Source organism: Trypanosoma rangeli (genome assembly GCF_003719475.1).
Source record: "Trypanosoma rangeli strain AM80 chromosome Unknown Tra_15.4_contig_00152, whole genome shotgun sequence".
In the NCBI taxonomy this organism is placed as follows: domain Eukaryota; phylum Euglenozoa; class Kinetoplastea; order Trypanosomatida; family Trypanosomatidae; genus Trypanosoma; species Trypanosoma rangeli.
This window is the reverse complement of record NW_021705901.1, coordinates 1-16716: the sequence shown is the minus strand read 5'-3', so window position 1 is coordinate 16716 and position 16716 is coordinate 1. Positions and strand designations below refer to the sequence as shown.

Genomic DNA, 16716 nt, shown 5'->3' with positions numbered 1-16716 from the left:
GCACACCGGCGTCTTTTGTGTCTTGCATCTTCTCGATGTATCTCACATATGTTCCCTCACCCTCTTTTTTTACTTTTTTTTCTCTCTTTCTTATTTAGTCTGCTCGAGTTGCACAGGATTGAAGATTTGGCGTGCTTTAGGTAGTCTACTTAACCGTCGTCGACGGATAGGGCACAAACATGAGCGCCCGTATGCAGTTTCCTCTGTCGCAGCGGCGACACACAAACGTTGCCGTCGTGCGCTACACAAAAAATGGGCTTAGGCTGGAGATTGCCTGTTACAAGAACAAGGTGATCTCGTACCGTGGCGGGATCGAGACGCGCATGGACGAGGTGCTGCAGGTGGAGCGCGTCTTCACGAACGTCTCGCGCGGTCTATATGCCTCAGAGAAGGAGATTCAGACCGTCTTTGGCAAGGGAGCAAGCGAAAAGGAGGCACTGCAGTACATCCTCGATCACGGTGAGCTGCAGGTCGCACAGCAGGAGCGGGCGGCGGAGATAGATCAGATGTTCATTGATATTGCTGTAATCATCTCGCAGAAGTGTCTGAACGAAGTCACACAGAGACCCTTCCCCAGTCAGGTCATTGAGCAAGCGCTGCGCTCCATCGGCGCCGTGGTCAAGCTAGATCAGCCGGTGAAGAAGCAGGCCCTCGCGCTCATTCATCAACTCATAGACGCGAAGATAATTCCCATTGCGCGCGCGCGGATGAAGCTGCGCTGCATCGCTCCCGACGAGCCTTCACTGGAGAAGCTTGTTGAGTGGTGCGAATCAAACGATGTCTCCATTCTTCGAAAGACTGTCGACACTGGAGGGGCGGATGGTGCAGTGCTCACACAGTCGCTGGTGATTCTTCTGCAACCCCATTTGTTCCGCGAGATTGAAAAGTTTGTCAAGAGTGAGCTTCCACCAGGGGGAACAGTGCATATGATTGAGAACGCCGCAGTGGATGTGGGTGAAGGTGGTGTGATGGACGCAGAGCTTATTGCGCGTGCCAATGCTCACGTGGCGGGAGCCGGTGGGGTGGGGAATGCCGATACGAGCCGTTTCACTGGCAGCAGCAGCAGCAATCCCCAGAACGATAGCATCCGAGGCAACAAAAGGGGGAAGGGGGGCGGCCGGAAACCGCAGGGGATGCAACGTGTATTGAGCAAGGACGGGGACACCGATCAGCAGACTTCAGCTACTGCCGAGCTGTCATCGATACCTGCGGAGGCTGACAGGGACGGCGACGACTTGATGGTGGCTCTCAGCAAGTTAGCCCTCGATGAGAAGTGTGTCTCTGACGATGAGGAGGCGGACGGAAAGGGTAGACGCGGGAAGAAGGCGAAGCGACGCCAGGGCCGACAGCCACAACAGCGCTTGCCGGCTACCCCCAAAAAAGCGGTGGGGGCTGAGGGTGGAGAGGGGAGCGATGATGAGATGCTAGCAAACCGCAAACAGCGCAAGCAGGCGGCGGCGAAGGTGAAGACGAAGGATGACGGTGCAAACCACGGGTGGAATGACGATGATGATGATGCTTACGGCTACAATTGTGAGGAGGAGGAGGAGGGAGGGGGGGGGGGAGAATGCAGGAGCTGAGGATAATCAGCGGGCATAGCCATCACGACGCAAACGAGAGTGCTGCCCTGTCAGCCGGTTTTTTTGTTTGTGTTTGTGTGGGATGTGTCTTGTACCCAGAAGTGGGAGGGATGTGAGGAATGTGCTGCTTATTCGATTAACAATAGGCTCATAAATACAAAGCAGTGGGGTGCCCACTTGAGCACTAAAAGAAACGCAAGATAAGCATATGGGGATATGCCTTACGTATATATTTATATATACATACAGGCATGTAAGTACGCTCCAGAGAAGTTGTGTGATTGTCTTCATTGGAAGCGGTTTACACTGTGCTTTATATATATATATTCTTCTTCCTTTGGTGCCTTGCTGTGCGGAAGAGTCCGTTGTCACATTAGAGCTCATTGAAGAGGATGTGGAATGCGCTTAGTCGCCTCGAAGCGCCGACGCTAGTGGGGTCGAACAGAGCTGACCTGTCAGCTGTCGTCGCTCCTTCGAGTGCCGGTGAGGAGGCGTTAGCTGTTTCAGGAGCGCGCATCACTGCCGCCACCGCCCTGAACAGAGCTGCGGTTACGACAGAACGGTCCGGTGCTCGTGGGGAACCCACGACACAGGCTGAGGGAGCCAAATGTGGTGGTACTTTGGCAGAGTGGGAGGCGTTTTTGGTGTGTCAGCTTGACAATGCGTTCTACCGTGGGGCGGCACTGCTGCCTGGGTTTCCTGTGCTGCGACGCGAACTGCGTACCACACCTCACGTGGTGGACGTCGATTTGTGGAACTCGTACTGGTCTGCGTTTTCCGACCGCTTTGCTGCCCACATCGATAACGTGCAGGCATGCCTGCGTGGTCATGCTGGAGAAGGCGAGCAGCGACGCGTTCTTGTTGCGGCATCGCTTGCCGATGAGTCCAGTATCGAGTTGTTTAAGAACGACCTCGCCGCTCATGCCCATTCGTTTGGAGCTCTAGAGCAGGTGAGCCGGGAACGTTGTGTCGTGATGCTGCAGTTCACCTCTCCTTGCGCCGCGGAGATCTTTGCGGCATGGGCTTCTTCGCTCACCCTGAAGGACTTTTTTTCTGCGCCCGATCCCTCAGAGCAAGCCAGCTCCCACTGCCGGCTGCTGGTACGTCTCATTTCCCATGATGCCGGCATGATTACCTCGACACTCGAGTTGGGAAGCAACATTGTGCTTTCTACCCCATTTGTGGAGAGTCTGTTCAAGGGTGTCTTCGACGCCGTGAGCGTCACCTATCATGAGGGTTTATTCCTGGTTGCCTTTGCGTCGGTCCTTGCGGCAAAGACTGTCCTTCACTCCCTGCAGAGGTCACTCCTAGAGGTGTTCGGGCTGTCGCTGACCTTCTCGGAGCATCTCGCTGGGCATTGTGAAACACGTCTTCTTACGGAGCGGTCGGGCAGGGAGAGCTCCTCGTGATAAATGGTTGAGTGGTCGGGTGCCTATTCTGTCCTGCTCTATCTCTTTCTTTCTTTCTCTGCGTGTGTATGTTTGTCTGCTTTCTGTGGCGTGCACTCTGTGGTTTATTTGGGGTGTGTTTCTTACCAATTTTCCGTGGGGTTCGGCAGTCTCCTGTGTGCCAGGTAGGAGAGGTATCATGGCTAGATGGATACAGTTTAATAATAGTAGGATCAAACCTCGCGGGCGCACTCGGCGTGCGTTGTTTGCTTTGCTGATGACTCTGGGAGTGTTGGTGTGGATGCTTGTGGTGTTGCAGCTACATTACGGGGGTGACGGTGCCGCCACCGCGACGTCAGTGAAACCGTCATCGGCACCAGCAGCACGAAGCCGAGTCCACGCTGCTGCTTTTACTATCACTAATGCTACTGACAGTAGTGAGAAATTATCTTCCATGTTTCTGAAGGGGAATATGGCGTGCGCAGCCAAATCAATTGATCTCCCCTATTTCTATCCTATGCACCGACATCTACCCGCCAATGGGTCTGCTGTCGCTGCAGCGATTGAGGAGAAACAGATGCGCCGTCAAGCAAGCTGCTGGGCAACTGCCCATGAGTCACCTTTGTTCCCTTCACCTCCAAGCCATGAAGCAGCTCTACTTCGGCCTGTGCATGTTGAGGCAGCCGATGCTATGCTGCGGCAGGAGTACTTTTTTGCTCGTCAAACACCGACAGATTCTATGGGTTCCGGCACGTTTTTCTCTGGGTATGATACTCCAGTCACTGCGGTTAACGAAACTGTTGCTCCATGGTGGGTTACTGACAAGTTTCACCATTTGCCTTGCACTGTGGAAGTACAAAAACGTCTTTATGAGTATCAAAATAAGGCGTCATGTGGTGATCGGAAGTTTCTTCTCTCTGACCTCAAGGAAGGAGGGCATGGTCTTGGTTCTTCGCTTATTGTTGTGGCTTTTGACTTTCTTAGTGCCTTAAGACTTGGAAGGAGTTTGTTGATTGGCGGTCCAAGATTTAGCAAAAAGTGGCAATTCAGTGCTCAGGGATGTTGGCAGGAGAGACGACGGTCTCTGGATTGCTTTTACCTTCCACCATCGCGATGCCAGTTCCCAGGTGGGCCTGTTCAGGTGGTGCGCAAGGGGCGCGACGCTGCACGTAGTTCTGCCCGAGTGATACGCAAGTACTCCGTTGATATCCCCGGTTTGGACAGGAGCACGCTCCCGTCAGAGGAAGCTTTCTTTGGTCCGGGCCATCGGCAGTGGGATTGCTACCCAAAGTATCAACAGTGGTTGCAAGACCCTGCAAATGTTGCTGTGTATGGCACTTTTGAAAGTGGACTTGACACACGACTCTCATTTATGTTGGCACAGGCGTTTACGTACCTCACACGTGCCCCCCAACCGTGGTTTCAAGCAATGATTGAGTACCACCTGGCGCCGTTAGGTATAGCTACATCACACGCAATGCGTGCGGCTTCCTATTCCGGCGCATACTGCATGTTTTACGTTCAAGATCGCGGCGAGGTAGCTAAAATGAGGGAATATTATAACGTTTTTGGTTGTCATACTGTTGGACTTTCGCTTTATAGAGACTATGTGTGTGCCATTGGTAATTCCTTTGGCGGAAATTCATCTCAAACTCCGTGCAGAGTTTATATCAGTGGTGGGACACCGCACCGGAGTTATTTGTGGCTTAAGAGGGAATTTGAAAATGCATCTTATGAGGTTTTGAGCACGTGGAATCTTTCCACACTTAACGCTGGATCTGAGTCGATGCGATGGGGCGCAAGTTCGCCTGCAGCATCGTGGGTGGATTTGTACGCCGGAGTTGCTAGCACCAATTGGGTGTGTGTGGTGCAATCAAATTGGTGTCGAATGATTAATTTTCTTCGTCTGACACATGGACGCGTGGACTGTGGCTTTGTGGACATTGGTGCGATGTTGTTGACATCTATCGAGGCCCGAGAAAAGTACTGTGTCGTGTCTAACTTTCCGACAAAACCCTTTTCGAACGTCATACGGCGCTGATTTTTGCCTCGTTGCAGGACACGGTGTTTTTTTTCTTTTTTTGACTGCTGTTGCTTTTGGGAGGGTTCCAAACTTTTCTACTGTCACTGTGATTGTCTTTTTTATTGTTATTGCGATTTTTGTGGTTGTGGCTTTAAAAACGAAAAACAAATTGCGATGCTGCACCGATATTTCCTGCGGTTCTTTTTCTTATTTCTTTCTTGCTGTATTTTTTTTTCGTGTGTATGCTCTCCAGATTGTCTTTTGGAGCCAAAGGGAAGGTGTTACTCTTGTGGGGAGACGTCCCTCTTTTTGTTTCCGCGTGTGTGTCCGTGTATAAGGGGGTGCACGTCTTCATGGCCCTAAGTGACTTCACGGGCATCACTCAGCGATGGAAGTTTAAGAGAATTGTCATCGTCGCTAGTGATGGTGTCTGCTGGCTGAGCGCGGCGTCTGCCATCTCGCTGGCTGCATCGCCCTTCTTTCGCCCTGCTACGCCTAGTGATACCATGAGCATAGTTGTCGTCAGTCGATTTGGTGTTCCGGGTTTTACTCTTCGTGCAGATAAATGCCAAGGTAATAGCGACTGCAGGAGTCTTGCTTTTGCAGCGTTTGAATCTTTGTGTCGTGATTTGCCAAATGGGGCGGAGCTTATGACGCGTGTTGCATTTGCTGTGGACACAACACGAATAGCTGGAGCTCAGTGCTTTACACCAGATGTCAAAAACGATTTGTATGTTTATTTTTCCGCTTGGAGCGACGCAGACTGCTGTGGTCACACGCCTCTTGTTTCGCTTGCTTCAATTCGCACATGTGGTGGATATCTTATTATTCTCTCTGACGATGTCACACGACGCTCTGCATGGGGAACTGCAGTGATGCATCTTCCAGGATGGAGGCTGATTGGATGCTTTGTATCGTCTTTTGCCCCACCTTCAATCGATCTGCACCTCACCCGGTCGTTTGTGCGTCAGTGCCCTGCAATAAAAGGGTTACTTGAGTGTGTTGCCCTTGGTGTGGCCATGGGGACCGTAAAGCACTTGCCTGTGAGTTTTCGTGATCCTATACATGTTGCCCCGCTGGATGTGATGCTCATCACAGCATTGGCGGCCGTTTTGTTTCAAGATGATAGGGAACTTTCGTTTTTCTCGTCGGATGCTGTCATGCTGAATGTAGAATGTGCCACGAATGAGGCATTGGTATGGGGAATGGCCGCTGAGTACATCATAGACTACTATGGACGACTTGGTCCAGCGGTAATGAGGTCATTTCCGTTTCCGCAGTTGCTTGACACGCAACCAACATTGCAGCTTAGTGCCAACATCACAGACTGGGTCAACTACGGGGTCTCCTTGATGATGCCGTGTCAGCGCTATTACACCTACCTGGAGGCCCAGCATCGGAAACGACTTCTGAACAAATTCTCTGACTCCGGGACCATCAAGTGCGTACGTACTGCCCTTGACAACATTGACACGGCTGTTCAGTGCATTACTGCGATGACAACAGCCCGTATGACGGTTCCACATTCCAAGGATACTTCAGGTGCCGCTAAACCACCGACGTCGACATGCACGGCTCCTAACACACGGTATTACCAAATGCTGCTGCAAAGAGTAACACAGGACACGTCTCTTCGACATCTTCTTCCATTTATTTCATTGAAGAACGTTCAGTGGGATTTGTATGTTAAAGTTGTTGCTCAGGCCGTGGTGGAGCGCGTCGCATGTCAAATTTTTCAATGTCCCTCCGATTTACCTTTTCCTGTCCCTTTATATCATAATGACATTGTTTTTCACGGCACGCGCAGAGTACCGTCAACGTCGTTATCTCCTCGCAAATGGTTCTCAGAGATACATTGGCTCGTGCGATGTGGAATGAACCCCGATGGGAAGCGGTTTGCCGCTTCGCCCATGCTTACAAAGGAGTCTATGTCACATATCTTGACGCGCCCGAGTGTGTTGCGCAGCATAGAGGAGGAGGCAGCGAAAGAAAAGTCTTCGAATGTTGCCGTGCACAGGCGTGCTGCAGTGATCCTTCGTACAGTTGGGGACAACCTTAACCAGTGGCAACTTCGTGTCTTTGGTCTTCTTGTGCGCCGAGTACTTTTTCGTTTGTATGAAGAAGTGAGTCTGAACGCGGAGGCCTTTGAACGCCTGCACAAGGTGTTGAAAACACCACGTGTTGAGGTTGTGTTGCTTCCTGCTCATCGTTCCTACTTGGATTTCATTATCATGACGTATTTGCTTGTGGTGATGGGCTTCTCACCACCCCATGTTTGTGCGGGCGATGACTTTTTGCGAATGGGGCCTATCACAAAGCTTATGCGTGGCAGCGGCGCTTTTTTCATGCGTCGCTCATTTCGTGACGATCGCCTGTACTACACGCTTTTCAGGGAATACCTGAGACAACTCGTCCTTCAGCGTCGAGTGGTGGAGTTCTTCATTGAGGGCACACGAAGCAGGACCGGCAAGACGCTTTGCCCAAAGCTGGGCATCCTCCGTTTTATCACCGACACCTTCTTTGAGGTGCAGGATGAGGTGGATGATATCTACTTTCTTCCCATCAGCCTCTCCTATGACGAGCTCTTGGAGACTAGGTTGTTTGCGGGTGAACAGTTTGGAGTGTCAAAGCCGCGTGAGAACATCAGCAATTTGCTTAGGGCGCGTTCGCTATTGAACACGCGGCATGGCAAAATTCACGTGCATATTGGCGAAGCGTTTTCGTTGCGTCATTTCCGTGACCAGCCCTATCAGTGCCCTATACCGTTTGAACCGCGGGGAGAAATTGTTGAAATGCCTCAGCGCCGTACGACCCACCCAACTCCGCCGCAGGTACTGTTGAACTTGGCATGGCACGTCACGCACAGCATTGAGGAAAATACAGTCGTCACTCCCACCGCCCTCGTCGCCATGGTGCTCAATGTATTTGCCCCAACGGCGGAAGGTATGCCACTGGCGGAAGTTCATGCACGAATGACATGGCTGCGCACAAATATTGTGAAGCGGAAAGGCGCTCTTAGCGATGATTGTACAAATTGTGACGTGGAAGAAATTACGCGCAAGGGAGTTACACACCTCCGAGACTTTGTTGAAGTTTTGGATAATGGTACGAAGCGAATTGTGGTTCGCCAGGATGTCGTATCTTTTATGGGTCTCACCATCTGCAGTAACCAGCTGGTTCATGTTTTTTTGGATGAAGCTGTGGTTGCTGTAGCCGCCCGAATGTATGGTACATTTAATGGCGTGGAAAACACAGTCAGTGTGGAACTCCAACAGTTGCAGGATGGATCTCAACAACTGCGTCAATTGCTTTCATCGGAGTTTCACGACTACCTCCCTTTCTGTCCCTATACGTTTGTTTCATGGTTTGAACACGGCCTCGCACGACTATTATCTTGTTGTGAGTCGAACTCTGAATGCGACCCCTCCTTGAGCCTCAGCGGCACGATCGATTGTGGCCAGAAGAATAATAATAGTGATTTATCCATGAGAACAACAAACGCCGTTGTTATATCAGTAACAAGGCTTTTCCGTCTCTTGATAGCTATCCTTTCTCCCTTCCTAGAAGCAATTTTTTTTGTTTCCCTCGGCGTCTGTGCAGTTGTTGAATCCGGGTCTGAGAGTGTGGTGCACAAATCTTCGCTGTTGAAAGCCTGCCAAACGTGCATTTTGAAACTGCACGAGGCCAAAAACGTTGTACACCCTCAGTCTGGCAGTAATGATATGTTAAAAAATGCTCTTGAGGGGATTGCATTGCTGTACAATGTCCAACTTGATGCTGACGCTAAGAAGGCTGTGTATGTGATACCTGCAACGACCGACCGTGCTGTGCTGTTGACGCGACTGCAGCAGCTCATGCAGCACGTCTGCGGCATGCACTCAACCTCACCTGATATGTTAAAGAAGGAGGTACAGAAGACGGCTCAACGTGGCCTCCTGAAGGAGTATTTGCGGCAACTGGCAGTAAGCAGTCAGTCGTCCAAGATGTGAGTGGCACATGAAGAAGAAGAAAAATGATAAAAAACGGAGTATTTTTGTGGCATGCCGCAAAAAAGACAAACAAACACATATTACAGAGACACAAAACATGGGGCGACAGTGGCTCTCCCCTCACGTTTCTTTTAAATACCGTTACAAAAAACATGAGGATCCCAATCGGTGTTCTACCACCCCTGTCTCCTCCTCCCGCTTCCTATGCTGCCGGCGCCGCGATAACGCTGTGCGGGGGGTAGGTGCGTATGTGTGTGTGACAACTGGCTGAGTAGTGATGTTCGTTTTTTTATTGTGTTTTTACTCATTATTCCTCATTACCAGCACCTCTTACCCACTCACCCCCTCCTCTCTCTCTCTCTATATATATATATATATATATATATCTTTGTTATGCTTTCTTCGTTTTTCTTTCCATCACATTGTCTCTGCCGCGGCACAACTGGCGTTCGCGTGACGCCTGGATGCGGAACCAGAAGAGGAGGAAACAAAACGATGGGTTTGAGCGCTGACCCTGGACAAAACAGATGTTGATGTTTCTTTTCGTCCCTCAACTCACGCACAGACGTTGTGTAGAGGTACCAAATCAACCGAAATAAGATTAAAAAGAACTATAACAAAGAAAAAAAAAACAATTGATAATTTTTACAAAAAAGAAAAAAGAAAAAAAAGGTTCTATGACTGGAAATGACAGCAAGCAATCAGAGAGAAACTTAGTAGTGAATACCAATGGCTCTCTGTGGCCATCCAAGATATGCGTAGCTGCCACGCTAAGATGGATTGGATATCGTATTACCTGTCTTTTCCTGGAACTACCAGGCATCCACATGTGTTTGTATCTCCCCTTTTTTGTGTGTATGAACTTCCCTTGTTTGAATTCTTTTATGTCTCCTTCTTTTTGTCTACTGCTGGCTGGTGGTTGGATGATGCGGCAGAGCAACTAAAACAGAGTGGGTTCTCGGAGTCTGTGGCGTGGGTGGGTGTCGAGTTGGGGCAACGAACAAGATAAGTGTGCAAGCTTGTTTCCACATATGCCTTCATTGCGTTATGTTTTGAGGCTATTCCGCACGGCATTGTGGGACCTCTGCTTCCCGGATGAAGTCACGTTGTACATTGATCCCATTATTCGTTTTATCTTTACGGTTTACCATCTTCCCCCAATTGCACTTGTCTTGGCGATCACACACAGTGAACTTGAGCGTATTGTCTGGGTGCTTATCGTCCCCGTTGCGCAGGAGATGGAAAAACAACCGTATGATTCTTCACGTATGACGACGTTTATACTTGGAATATATCATATTTTTCTTCAAATTTTACCCTACGCGACGCTGGGAGTGGCTGTTGCTACATTTGGCCATAAAGTTCTTCACTGTTTTTTGGAGGCGATGGTGGATGCACATTCTACACACCACGGCAAGGATTATCCGCTGCTTGCGACCAGACTAAGATTTATCATGGAATACAGGCAAAGGTATTATGTCTTTCTTGTTATCATGTTTCTCCTTGTCACAGTGGTGCTCTCAGGATTGCATACCAGCCTTTTTGTGGCATGGCCGGCACGTGAGCCGTGGACAGTTAGTAGTGCATGGTGCATCATTGCTATGCAAACCATCTTTGTAATAGGCTCTGGACTCAGTCACAAGGCGTTACCTCCTCATCCGTTTCATTGGCGACGCATTATGGGGATTGGAGACGGCAAACTTGCCAAGTTTTTTTGTGATACTTGGTGGAAATCGTACGTGCATTATATGCGTTACATTGCAATTGAAATGGCTGTCTTACTTGCCTCTATAACCCTCTTCTTTCGTGGCCCTCTGTACGTTCTTTCATCCTTGGTGGAGCTTGTTATGTATTTAAATATGCCCCATCTTGTGGGGCACACAGTGATGTCCATGTCAACTGCCATTATTAATATGCAACGTTCATTGCATTGGTTAAAACGGCATTCTGACGCCACTCTTCCTGTCATGCTTCTTACCTCTCCGTGTCAATTGTCATTGGTTCAAGCGATTTATTACTTTCGTAATCATCATTTGACAGTTGCATTACTTATTGGGGTAAATGTTATTCTTATTGCACGTGTAATTGATCTAGTACGGGAGTTTGATGTGTCAGAGGCGGGATCTGTGCATTGGAAATACGTAGGTAAGGATGGTCTTATTCCCCCACAGCTTTCTACTCTCTTGGAAGATGTATATGAAACTAAACTGCCTCAGTTGGAAGTGGTAACACTTGATCTATTGATAGATATCAAAGACATGAAACTCCACCGTGATGAGGAGTTGGTGGACCTTGAACGAAAGCAGATTGTTGAATATGGAAGTGCTCAGAGTTTTCTTTACAATGGCCGTTTCTACGCCTATACCGTTCCTCGATTAATTTCTGCACAAAGTTCTGGGCTCTTTGGTGGAGTGCAGTTTCGCAGAGTGTATGTTTTGCTTCGCATGATTACAAGTTGTTGTTTGCTGGCCTTTGCAGCCCTTGTGTGTGGTCTGCTTTTTCAAGCGGCCTTTCCACAGCTTCGCCCGTGGCCGGTTCGCGTCCACGCCTCAGAGGATGGCAGTGCATTGACAGTGGACCACATTGTGGTACGTATGCACTTTCTTTCCAGTCAAGCTAATGTGACACCAAATTTGCCTCTTACATCACCTGTTACAGCGTCTGCCTCTGCTGCATTTGAATGGAGGAATACCACCTCCCTAGGTGAGGACTGGTACCCATCATTGTGTGCGAGGACTTTTTATAACATTTCAATCTGGGAAATCTCATTGCTCGCGCTGACCTCGTATCTCTTCAACGATGATGAGGTGAGTGAGATGCTAAATTTCATGTCAATGCATATGGGTAGCGACTGGGTTGTTCGCGAGCGTCACGGAACAGATTGTATCACGCTTGATTCATTCACAGAGCCTACAGGGTGGGATGGATATTATGATTTTTATAGTTCCAAACACGATCTTTCTGTCATTGCAATTCGCGGAACTGACATGACGTCATTCCGAGATTTTCTTATTGATGTAAATGTTTTTTTTGATGTTGTTCTCTACCATCTACTTTCAAATATTGTTCCAGGAGCCGTCATTCTGCCTTCAGAACTCATTGCCGATCTTATTCGCTTGGCGTCTCTTCCCGCAACCACGAACCGAGAACATGAGACATGGAAAACTTTGACTGCCAGCCAAAACAAGGGTCCTCGCCTTTGTGAAACGAATAACTACCGAAGAGATTTTTTTGTTGACGTTTACAACCATCTCGGATTTGTGGGAAACCAGCCAAATCCACCGAAACACGTTCTTCTTACAGGTCATTCCTTGGGTGGTGCGGTTGCCTCCGTAATTGGGTCGCGGATGGGCATTCACGCTGTCAGCTTCAGCGCTCCTGGTATTTCCCTCTCACGCAAAAAGTTTGGTCTTGAACTCCAGAACATTCATCATTTTGTGACAAGAGTCACTTCTTCACATGACATCTTCCCTATGATTGGGGGCACAGGGGGGGAGGAGCATCATGTTGAGTGCCTGGCAAAGACGCGGGAGCTTTGCCACGCTATGGAATTTCTCGTGGGAACTTTGTGGCGATCATGTGGCTCCATTAGAGCACGTTACCCTTCGATTCAGTCGGTTCTTTAGGCGACAATGCATCGTCACCCCCGCCACGACGAAACTATGGAAGGGAGTAAAAGTGTTTGATGAAAGCAAAAATGAAGAGGCACGCGGCGCCTCTTCCTGCTGGAGATGGTTCTTAGGTGTTGAGCTCATCAAGCAGCGGGGCACTGCTGGTGAATTGAAATCACTGTCATGTTGAGATTTAAGAAGCAGAATGTCATGGCCTTTGTAAAGGAATGCGTGGAATGGAAATGAAATTTCACTTGTTATTAAGGCTTACGCGGACACGGGCGATTTTCATCACCCACTTCTCCGACAAAAGGGATGGTGTGCGAAGGAGACGTATTTGTACATGACGAAGAGTAAAAAATTGTGCATCATTCTCCAAATTGTTATTGGTTATGATCGCCAGCGTCGCTGCCATTTGTTGCATAGAGATCTTACTTCAAGTTTTCCTGAACTTTTTAGTGGCTTGATGGAGTTGTGTGATTGTGGGCTTGCCAAGTGGTTTGAGGGGGTCGTATGTAGCTTGATATTGCCGTATGAGGAACAACATGGTATTGGTATTGTTTGCTAGAGCCATTTAAAGAAGATCTTATAATAATAAATCTAGTGCGTAGTGATTGAGCGTCATTTGATATGATTTGAGCACCTTGCATAAACCGCTTTGTACGTTGTCGCTTCAACAATACCTTTAAAACCTTGTAATGGAGCCTCTATGGCTCATAGTAGGTCAAAACTTGATCTGAGCATGCTTGTGGCTCCTTACAAACTTCAGTACCAACTGTTCACATGGGCCTGCTCGGTTTTGTGATCCAGGTGCCACACGGCAGCTTCTTCATGGCTCATGGCGGCCGTAATGCAAGACACCATAGCGACTGTCATCAATATACAGCACATCACTGAACTCTATTCATTTCTCAATGGTGCCACGGTTGGTTCCCTCCGGCCACCACATCTTGTATGACTAACAGTCCACGGCGAATTTGGCCCTTATTTTTGTTTAAACGACAAGGGTGAAGGTAAGTCTGTAAATGACGTGGGTGCTGGTGACACAATTCAGGACGCACGCACCCCACCACTCACATCTCTTCCAATGTAAGTGCGTAATTTATTTATTGTCCCTGCCATTGTGAGGGACATTTGGCCTTTGGAACTGCTACAACAATTCGTTGCCCCCATACGATTGCTACGATGCCTGTAAGACGACCACGGCCTTGCGTGCCGTTGTGTAGAGAAAGAGGAAAGGCGTGGGACCTGATCCGCACTTATTGTTGTGATTGAATACGAGAGAACGTTTTGCTGGAAAAGGGGCGTTTTTTTTTATATATTTTTTTTTCCGATTCATTAGGCAGAGAGAGAACGATGTGGAAAGGCCATGGTGGTCGTACCTCGTGGTGGTGGGAAGGCTCGTTCTACCAGGAAACGAACAGGAGGCGAGTATTACAAGAGTGCAGTGGGTAAACACGGAAATAATTGCGATGTTTTTGTACAGGTTTCTCTGTCGTTTTTTTTTTTTTTTTTGGGGGGGGGGACGGTTTGTATGCGGCTTAGGGGGATTTGAAGTATCTTTTATTAATTGTTTTCTCGTATTGAGATGAATTAATACATGAAATATATACTTAAGGGTGACTGGATTGGGTGTTCAATTTAACACAAACTGGCACTGCTGGATGCAGTATGTTCCTTGACACTTTACTTCTAGTTGCCTTTGCATATATACTAGTTCCTGTTGTTTCGAAGGATACGACATTTCTTTAGTGAGAGTAGTGGGGGACGTGAAGAAAGACTGAGTGGGTTTGTGTGTGTGTGGGGAGGGGAGGGGGGGGGGGACAAAAAAGAGCAGCACTGCAATAATACGAGGAGTAACAACACACGAAGCATGCCTAACCCACCCACCCCGCAGTGTGTGCGGCGCTTACAGAAGGAGTATTCTGCTTTGTGTCGAGAGATCGACCCGTTGTTTTTCGCTATCCCCTCCGCAAAGAGTATTTTGCATTGGTACTTCATCATCAACGGCCCTGTTGATACGCCTTATGAAGGCGGTCGCTACTTTGGGCGATTGAATTTTCCACCTGAATATCCAATGAAGCCGCCTGAGATAATTATGCTGACACCTACTGGGCGTTTCGAGGTTAACATGGCAATCTGCCTCACTATGAGCAATTACCATCCGGAGAACTGGAGCCCGCTGTGGGGGATCCGAACCATTCTTACCGGTTTACTTTCGTTTATGGCGGGGGAGGAATATGCCACTGGATGTATGGTTTGTAGCGATGCGCAGCGAAGGAAGTACGCTCGTGAGAGCCGTCGTTTCAATGTGGAACAAATGACATTGTACAAGCAACTCTTTCCAGAAGAATATGAGAAAGATTCAGCAGCCTTGAAGGGAGAGAGCCATGAGAACAACGGATCCATGTGTAAAACAGATGGTCACGTGGAGAGTTGCGGTGCGGATGCGAAAACGGAAGGCGCGATTGGATTGCAAGAAGAGCAATGGAGCTGGTTGTCTCCGATGCTTCTAAGTCTTTTTGCTGTGGCAATTGGGGCCTATTTTTGGCTGTGGTGAGGTGTGGTTTTTCTCTACGAAACCCATGTAACAGAACACTTTCCCGCACAAGCTGCTGAAAGCTTGTGCGGGTTACTTGCGATCAGACACACCCTGGGAAACGGTACTGTCTTCTGTTCACTTTTCTTGTTATTGTGTTTTCGCTGCTTGATTTTTGTTTCCAGCGGCGCCGTGGTGGAAGACAATGGGTGCAACTCCTCGGCTTCTCCCTCCCACCCTGAACCCCAGCAACTGCCGGCGGCCCTTCGGAACGGTGCGCAGCCCTTGAGGACCCCCGCGCTAAGCCACACCGCCATCACCGCCGCGCTCCCTTTTGCCCCACCTCCGTGTGCATTTGTGTGTGTGAACTTGCGTTTGGGTCGGAGGTACTTTTGTCGTTATGAGGCTGTTGTTGTTCTTTTTTTTTTTTGCGCACGCCGGTCGGGGGTTGTGGGTGGGGGGGGTGGAGCCACCGCCCCAGTCCCTCTGCCACAGGGTCCGAACAAAAAAGGATCAATTTTAAAATAGAGCCACTAAGACATTCGAGAGGAGCAAAGCTGCGCAGCACCTGTCGCGCATCCGGAAAGCAGACGGTGGGCATGCAGATTGCCGTGCTGCCTCCGCAAGCCAGAGCCTCAGCGGGCCGCGTGAATGCCGTTGGCTTTTGTTGCATTTGATTTGGCTGGCGCCTGCGAGGGCAATTGCGGAGCCGTACGAGCGTGTGTGTTCCTGCCATTCTTTGCCTATTTCCTGAACGCCGCACTTTGGAAGCGGCTGAATAGCTTTTCAAAAAAAAGGCACGAAAAAGCACTGACGGTGGTGGGGTTCGAACCCACGCCCCTAGAGACCAGAGCCTAAATCTGGCGCCTTAGACCACTCGGCCACACCGCCGCTCTCGTAACGGGTCAGGGAATTCCGACGGGCTGAAAAAAAGCTCCTTCAACAGCATTACCGCCCTCCATTCTTAAATACTAAAATAACGGAAGCCGGTTTGGAGGCACCGATCAAAAAACATGGGACCTGAAAAAGCCTAAAAAAAAAACCGTAAAGGTTTCCTTTTTCGTCACTTGAAGATAAAACCTAACGGATTTTTTTCTTCAACAAAAAAATAGCCGCATCCATCGGTCGACATACCCAAGTGGTTACGGGGTTTGACTTGAAATCAAATGCGATCTCGCGCGCAGGTTCGAACCCTGCTGTCGACGTTTTTCAGTTCCTTTCTTTTGCCGCGTCTACAGATGTGGTGGGAAAATGCGATCAGTGAGGCTCGAACTCACGACCTTGGGATTATGAAACCCACGCGCTGCCGACTGCGCCATGCTCGCTCGCCCGCACGCAGCGATCTTTGTCTTCTCCGCCTCTTATTGCTGTCTTGAAATGCGGAGGGGGGTGGAGAGAGAGAGATCTTGGATGGTCTTTACGCAGTATGCTTGTATTGGATTTTGGATCTTCGTGTCCGGTGTGGTATAGTGGCTAGAACAAGCGGCTCTCACCCGCTAGACCCGGGTTCGATCCCCGGCATCGGAATTTTTCGAGCCCAGCGTTCCAAGCACACCGTGCTATTTTCAGCGCACACGGACCCCGCA

At 49.2% G+C, this 16716-nt stretch overlaps 6 protein-coding genes and 4 non-coding genes across 10 annotated transcripts, besides 6 other annotated features; 8 read left to right on the top strand and 2 right to left on the bottom strand.

Moving 5' to 3' along the window:
- Window positions 1-191: 191 nt before the first annotated feature.
- On the top strand, window positions 192-1580 carry TraAM80_04936 (SBDS-like protein; the record flags this gene model as incomplete). The annotated part of the gene is made up of 1 exon (XM_029381837.1): window positions 192-1580. One exon carries the CDS (start codon window positions 192-194, stop codon window positions 1578-1580), a length of 1389 nt encoding a protein of 462 aa, XP_029238214.1.
- Window positions 1581-1972: 392 nt separating this feature from the next.
- Window positions 1973-2989, top strand: TraAM80_04935 (uncharacterized protein; the record flags this gene model as incomplete). The annotated part of the gene is made up of 1 exon (XM_029381836.1): window positions 1973-2989. The coding sequence occupies one exon, from the start codon at window positions 1973-1975 to the stop codon at window positions 2987-2989; it is 1017 nt and encodes a 338-aa protein (XP_029238213.1).
- A 26-nt stretch (window positions 2990-3015) lies between these two features.
- Window positions 3016-3047: a sequence feature (GA-rich).
- Window positions 3048-3245: 198 nt separating this feature from the next.
- Window positions 3246-5009, top strand: TraAM80_04934 (uncharacterized protein; the record flags this gene model as incomplete). The annotated part of the gene is made up of 1 exon (XM_029381835.1): window positions 3246-5009. The coding sequence occupies one exon, from the start codon at window positions 3246-3248 to the stop codon at window positions 5007-5009; it is 1764 nt and encodes a 587-aa protein (XP_029238212.1).
- A 78-nt stretch (window positions 5010-5087) lies between these two features.
- Window positions 5088-5136: a microsatellite.
- A 53-nt stretch (window positions 5137-5189) lies between these two features.
- Window positions 5190-5227: a sequence feature (A-rich).
- Window positions 5228-5344: 117 nt separating this feature from the next.
- TraAM80_04933 (putative dihydroxyacetone phosphate acyltransferase) lies at window positions 5345-8980 on the top strand (the record flags this gene model as incomplete). Its single annotated transcript, XM_029381834.1, has 1 exon — window positions 5345-8980. One exon carries the CDS (start codon window positions 5345-5347, stop codon window positions 8978-8980), a length of 3636 nt encoding a protein of 1211 aa, XP_029238211.1.
- Window positions 8981-9341: 361 nt separating this feature from the next.
- Window positions 9342-9366: a microsatellite.
- A 206-nt stretch (window positions 9367-9572) lies between these two features.
- Window positions 9573-9651: a microsatellite.
- Window positions 9652-10011: 360 nt separating this feature from the next.
- On the top strand, window positions 10012-12606 carry TraAM80_04932 (uncharacterized protein; the record flags this gene model as incomplete). Its single annotated transcript, XM_029381833.1, has 1 exon — window positions 10012-12606. The coding sequence occupies one exon, from the start codon at window positions 10012-10014 to the stop codon at window positions 12604-12606; it is 2595 nt and encodes an 864-aa protein (XP_029238210.1).
- Window positions 12607-14089: 1483 nt separating this feature from the next.
- Window positions 14090-14106: a microsatellite.
- Window positions 14107-14464: 358 nt separating this feature from the next.
- On the top strand, window positions 14465-15151 carry TraAM80_04931 (ubiquitin-conjugating enzyme E2; the record flags this gene model as incomplete). Its single annotated transcript, XM_029381832.1, has 1 exon — window positions 14465-15151. One exon carries the CDS (start codon window positions 14465-14467, stop codon window positions 15149-15151), a length of 687 nt encoding a protein of 228 aa, XP_029238209.1.
- Window positions 15152-15941: 790 nt separating this feature from the next.
- On the bottom strand, window positions 15942-16021 carry TraAM80_04930. The gene has a single exon. It is a non-coding gene; the product is annotated as a tRNA-Leu (tRNA).
- A 233-nt stretch (window positions 16022-16254) lies between these two features.
- Window positions 16255-16335, top strand: TraAM80_04929. The gene has a single exon. It is a non-coding gene; the product is annotated as a tRNA-Ser (tRNA).
- Window positions 16336-16382: 47 nt separating this feature from the next.
- On the bottom strand, window positions 16383-16455 carry TraAM80_04928. The gene has a single exon. It is a non-coding gene; the product is annotated as a tRNA-Met (tRNA).
- Window positions 16456-16585: 130 nt separating this feature from the next.
- TraAM80_04927 lies at window positions 16586-16657 on the top strand. The gene has a single exon. It is a non-coding gene; the product is annotated as a tRNA-Glu (tRNA).
- The last annotated feature ends 59 nt before the right edge of the window (window positions 16658-16716 follow it).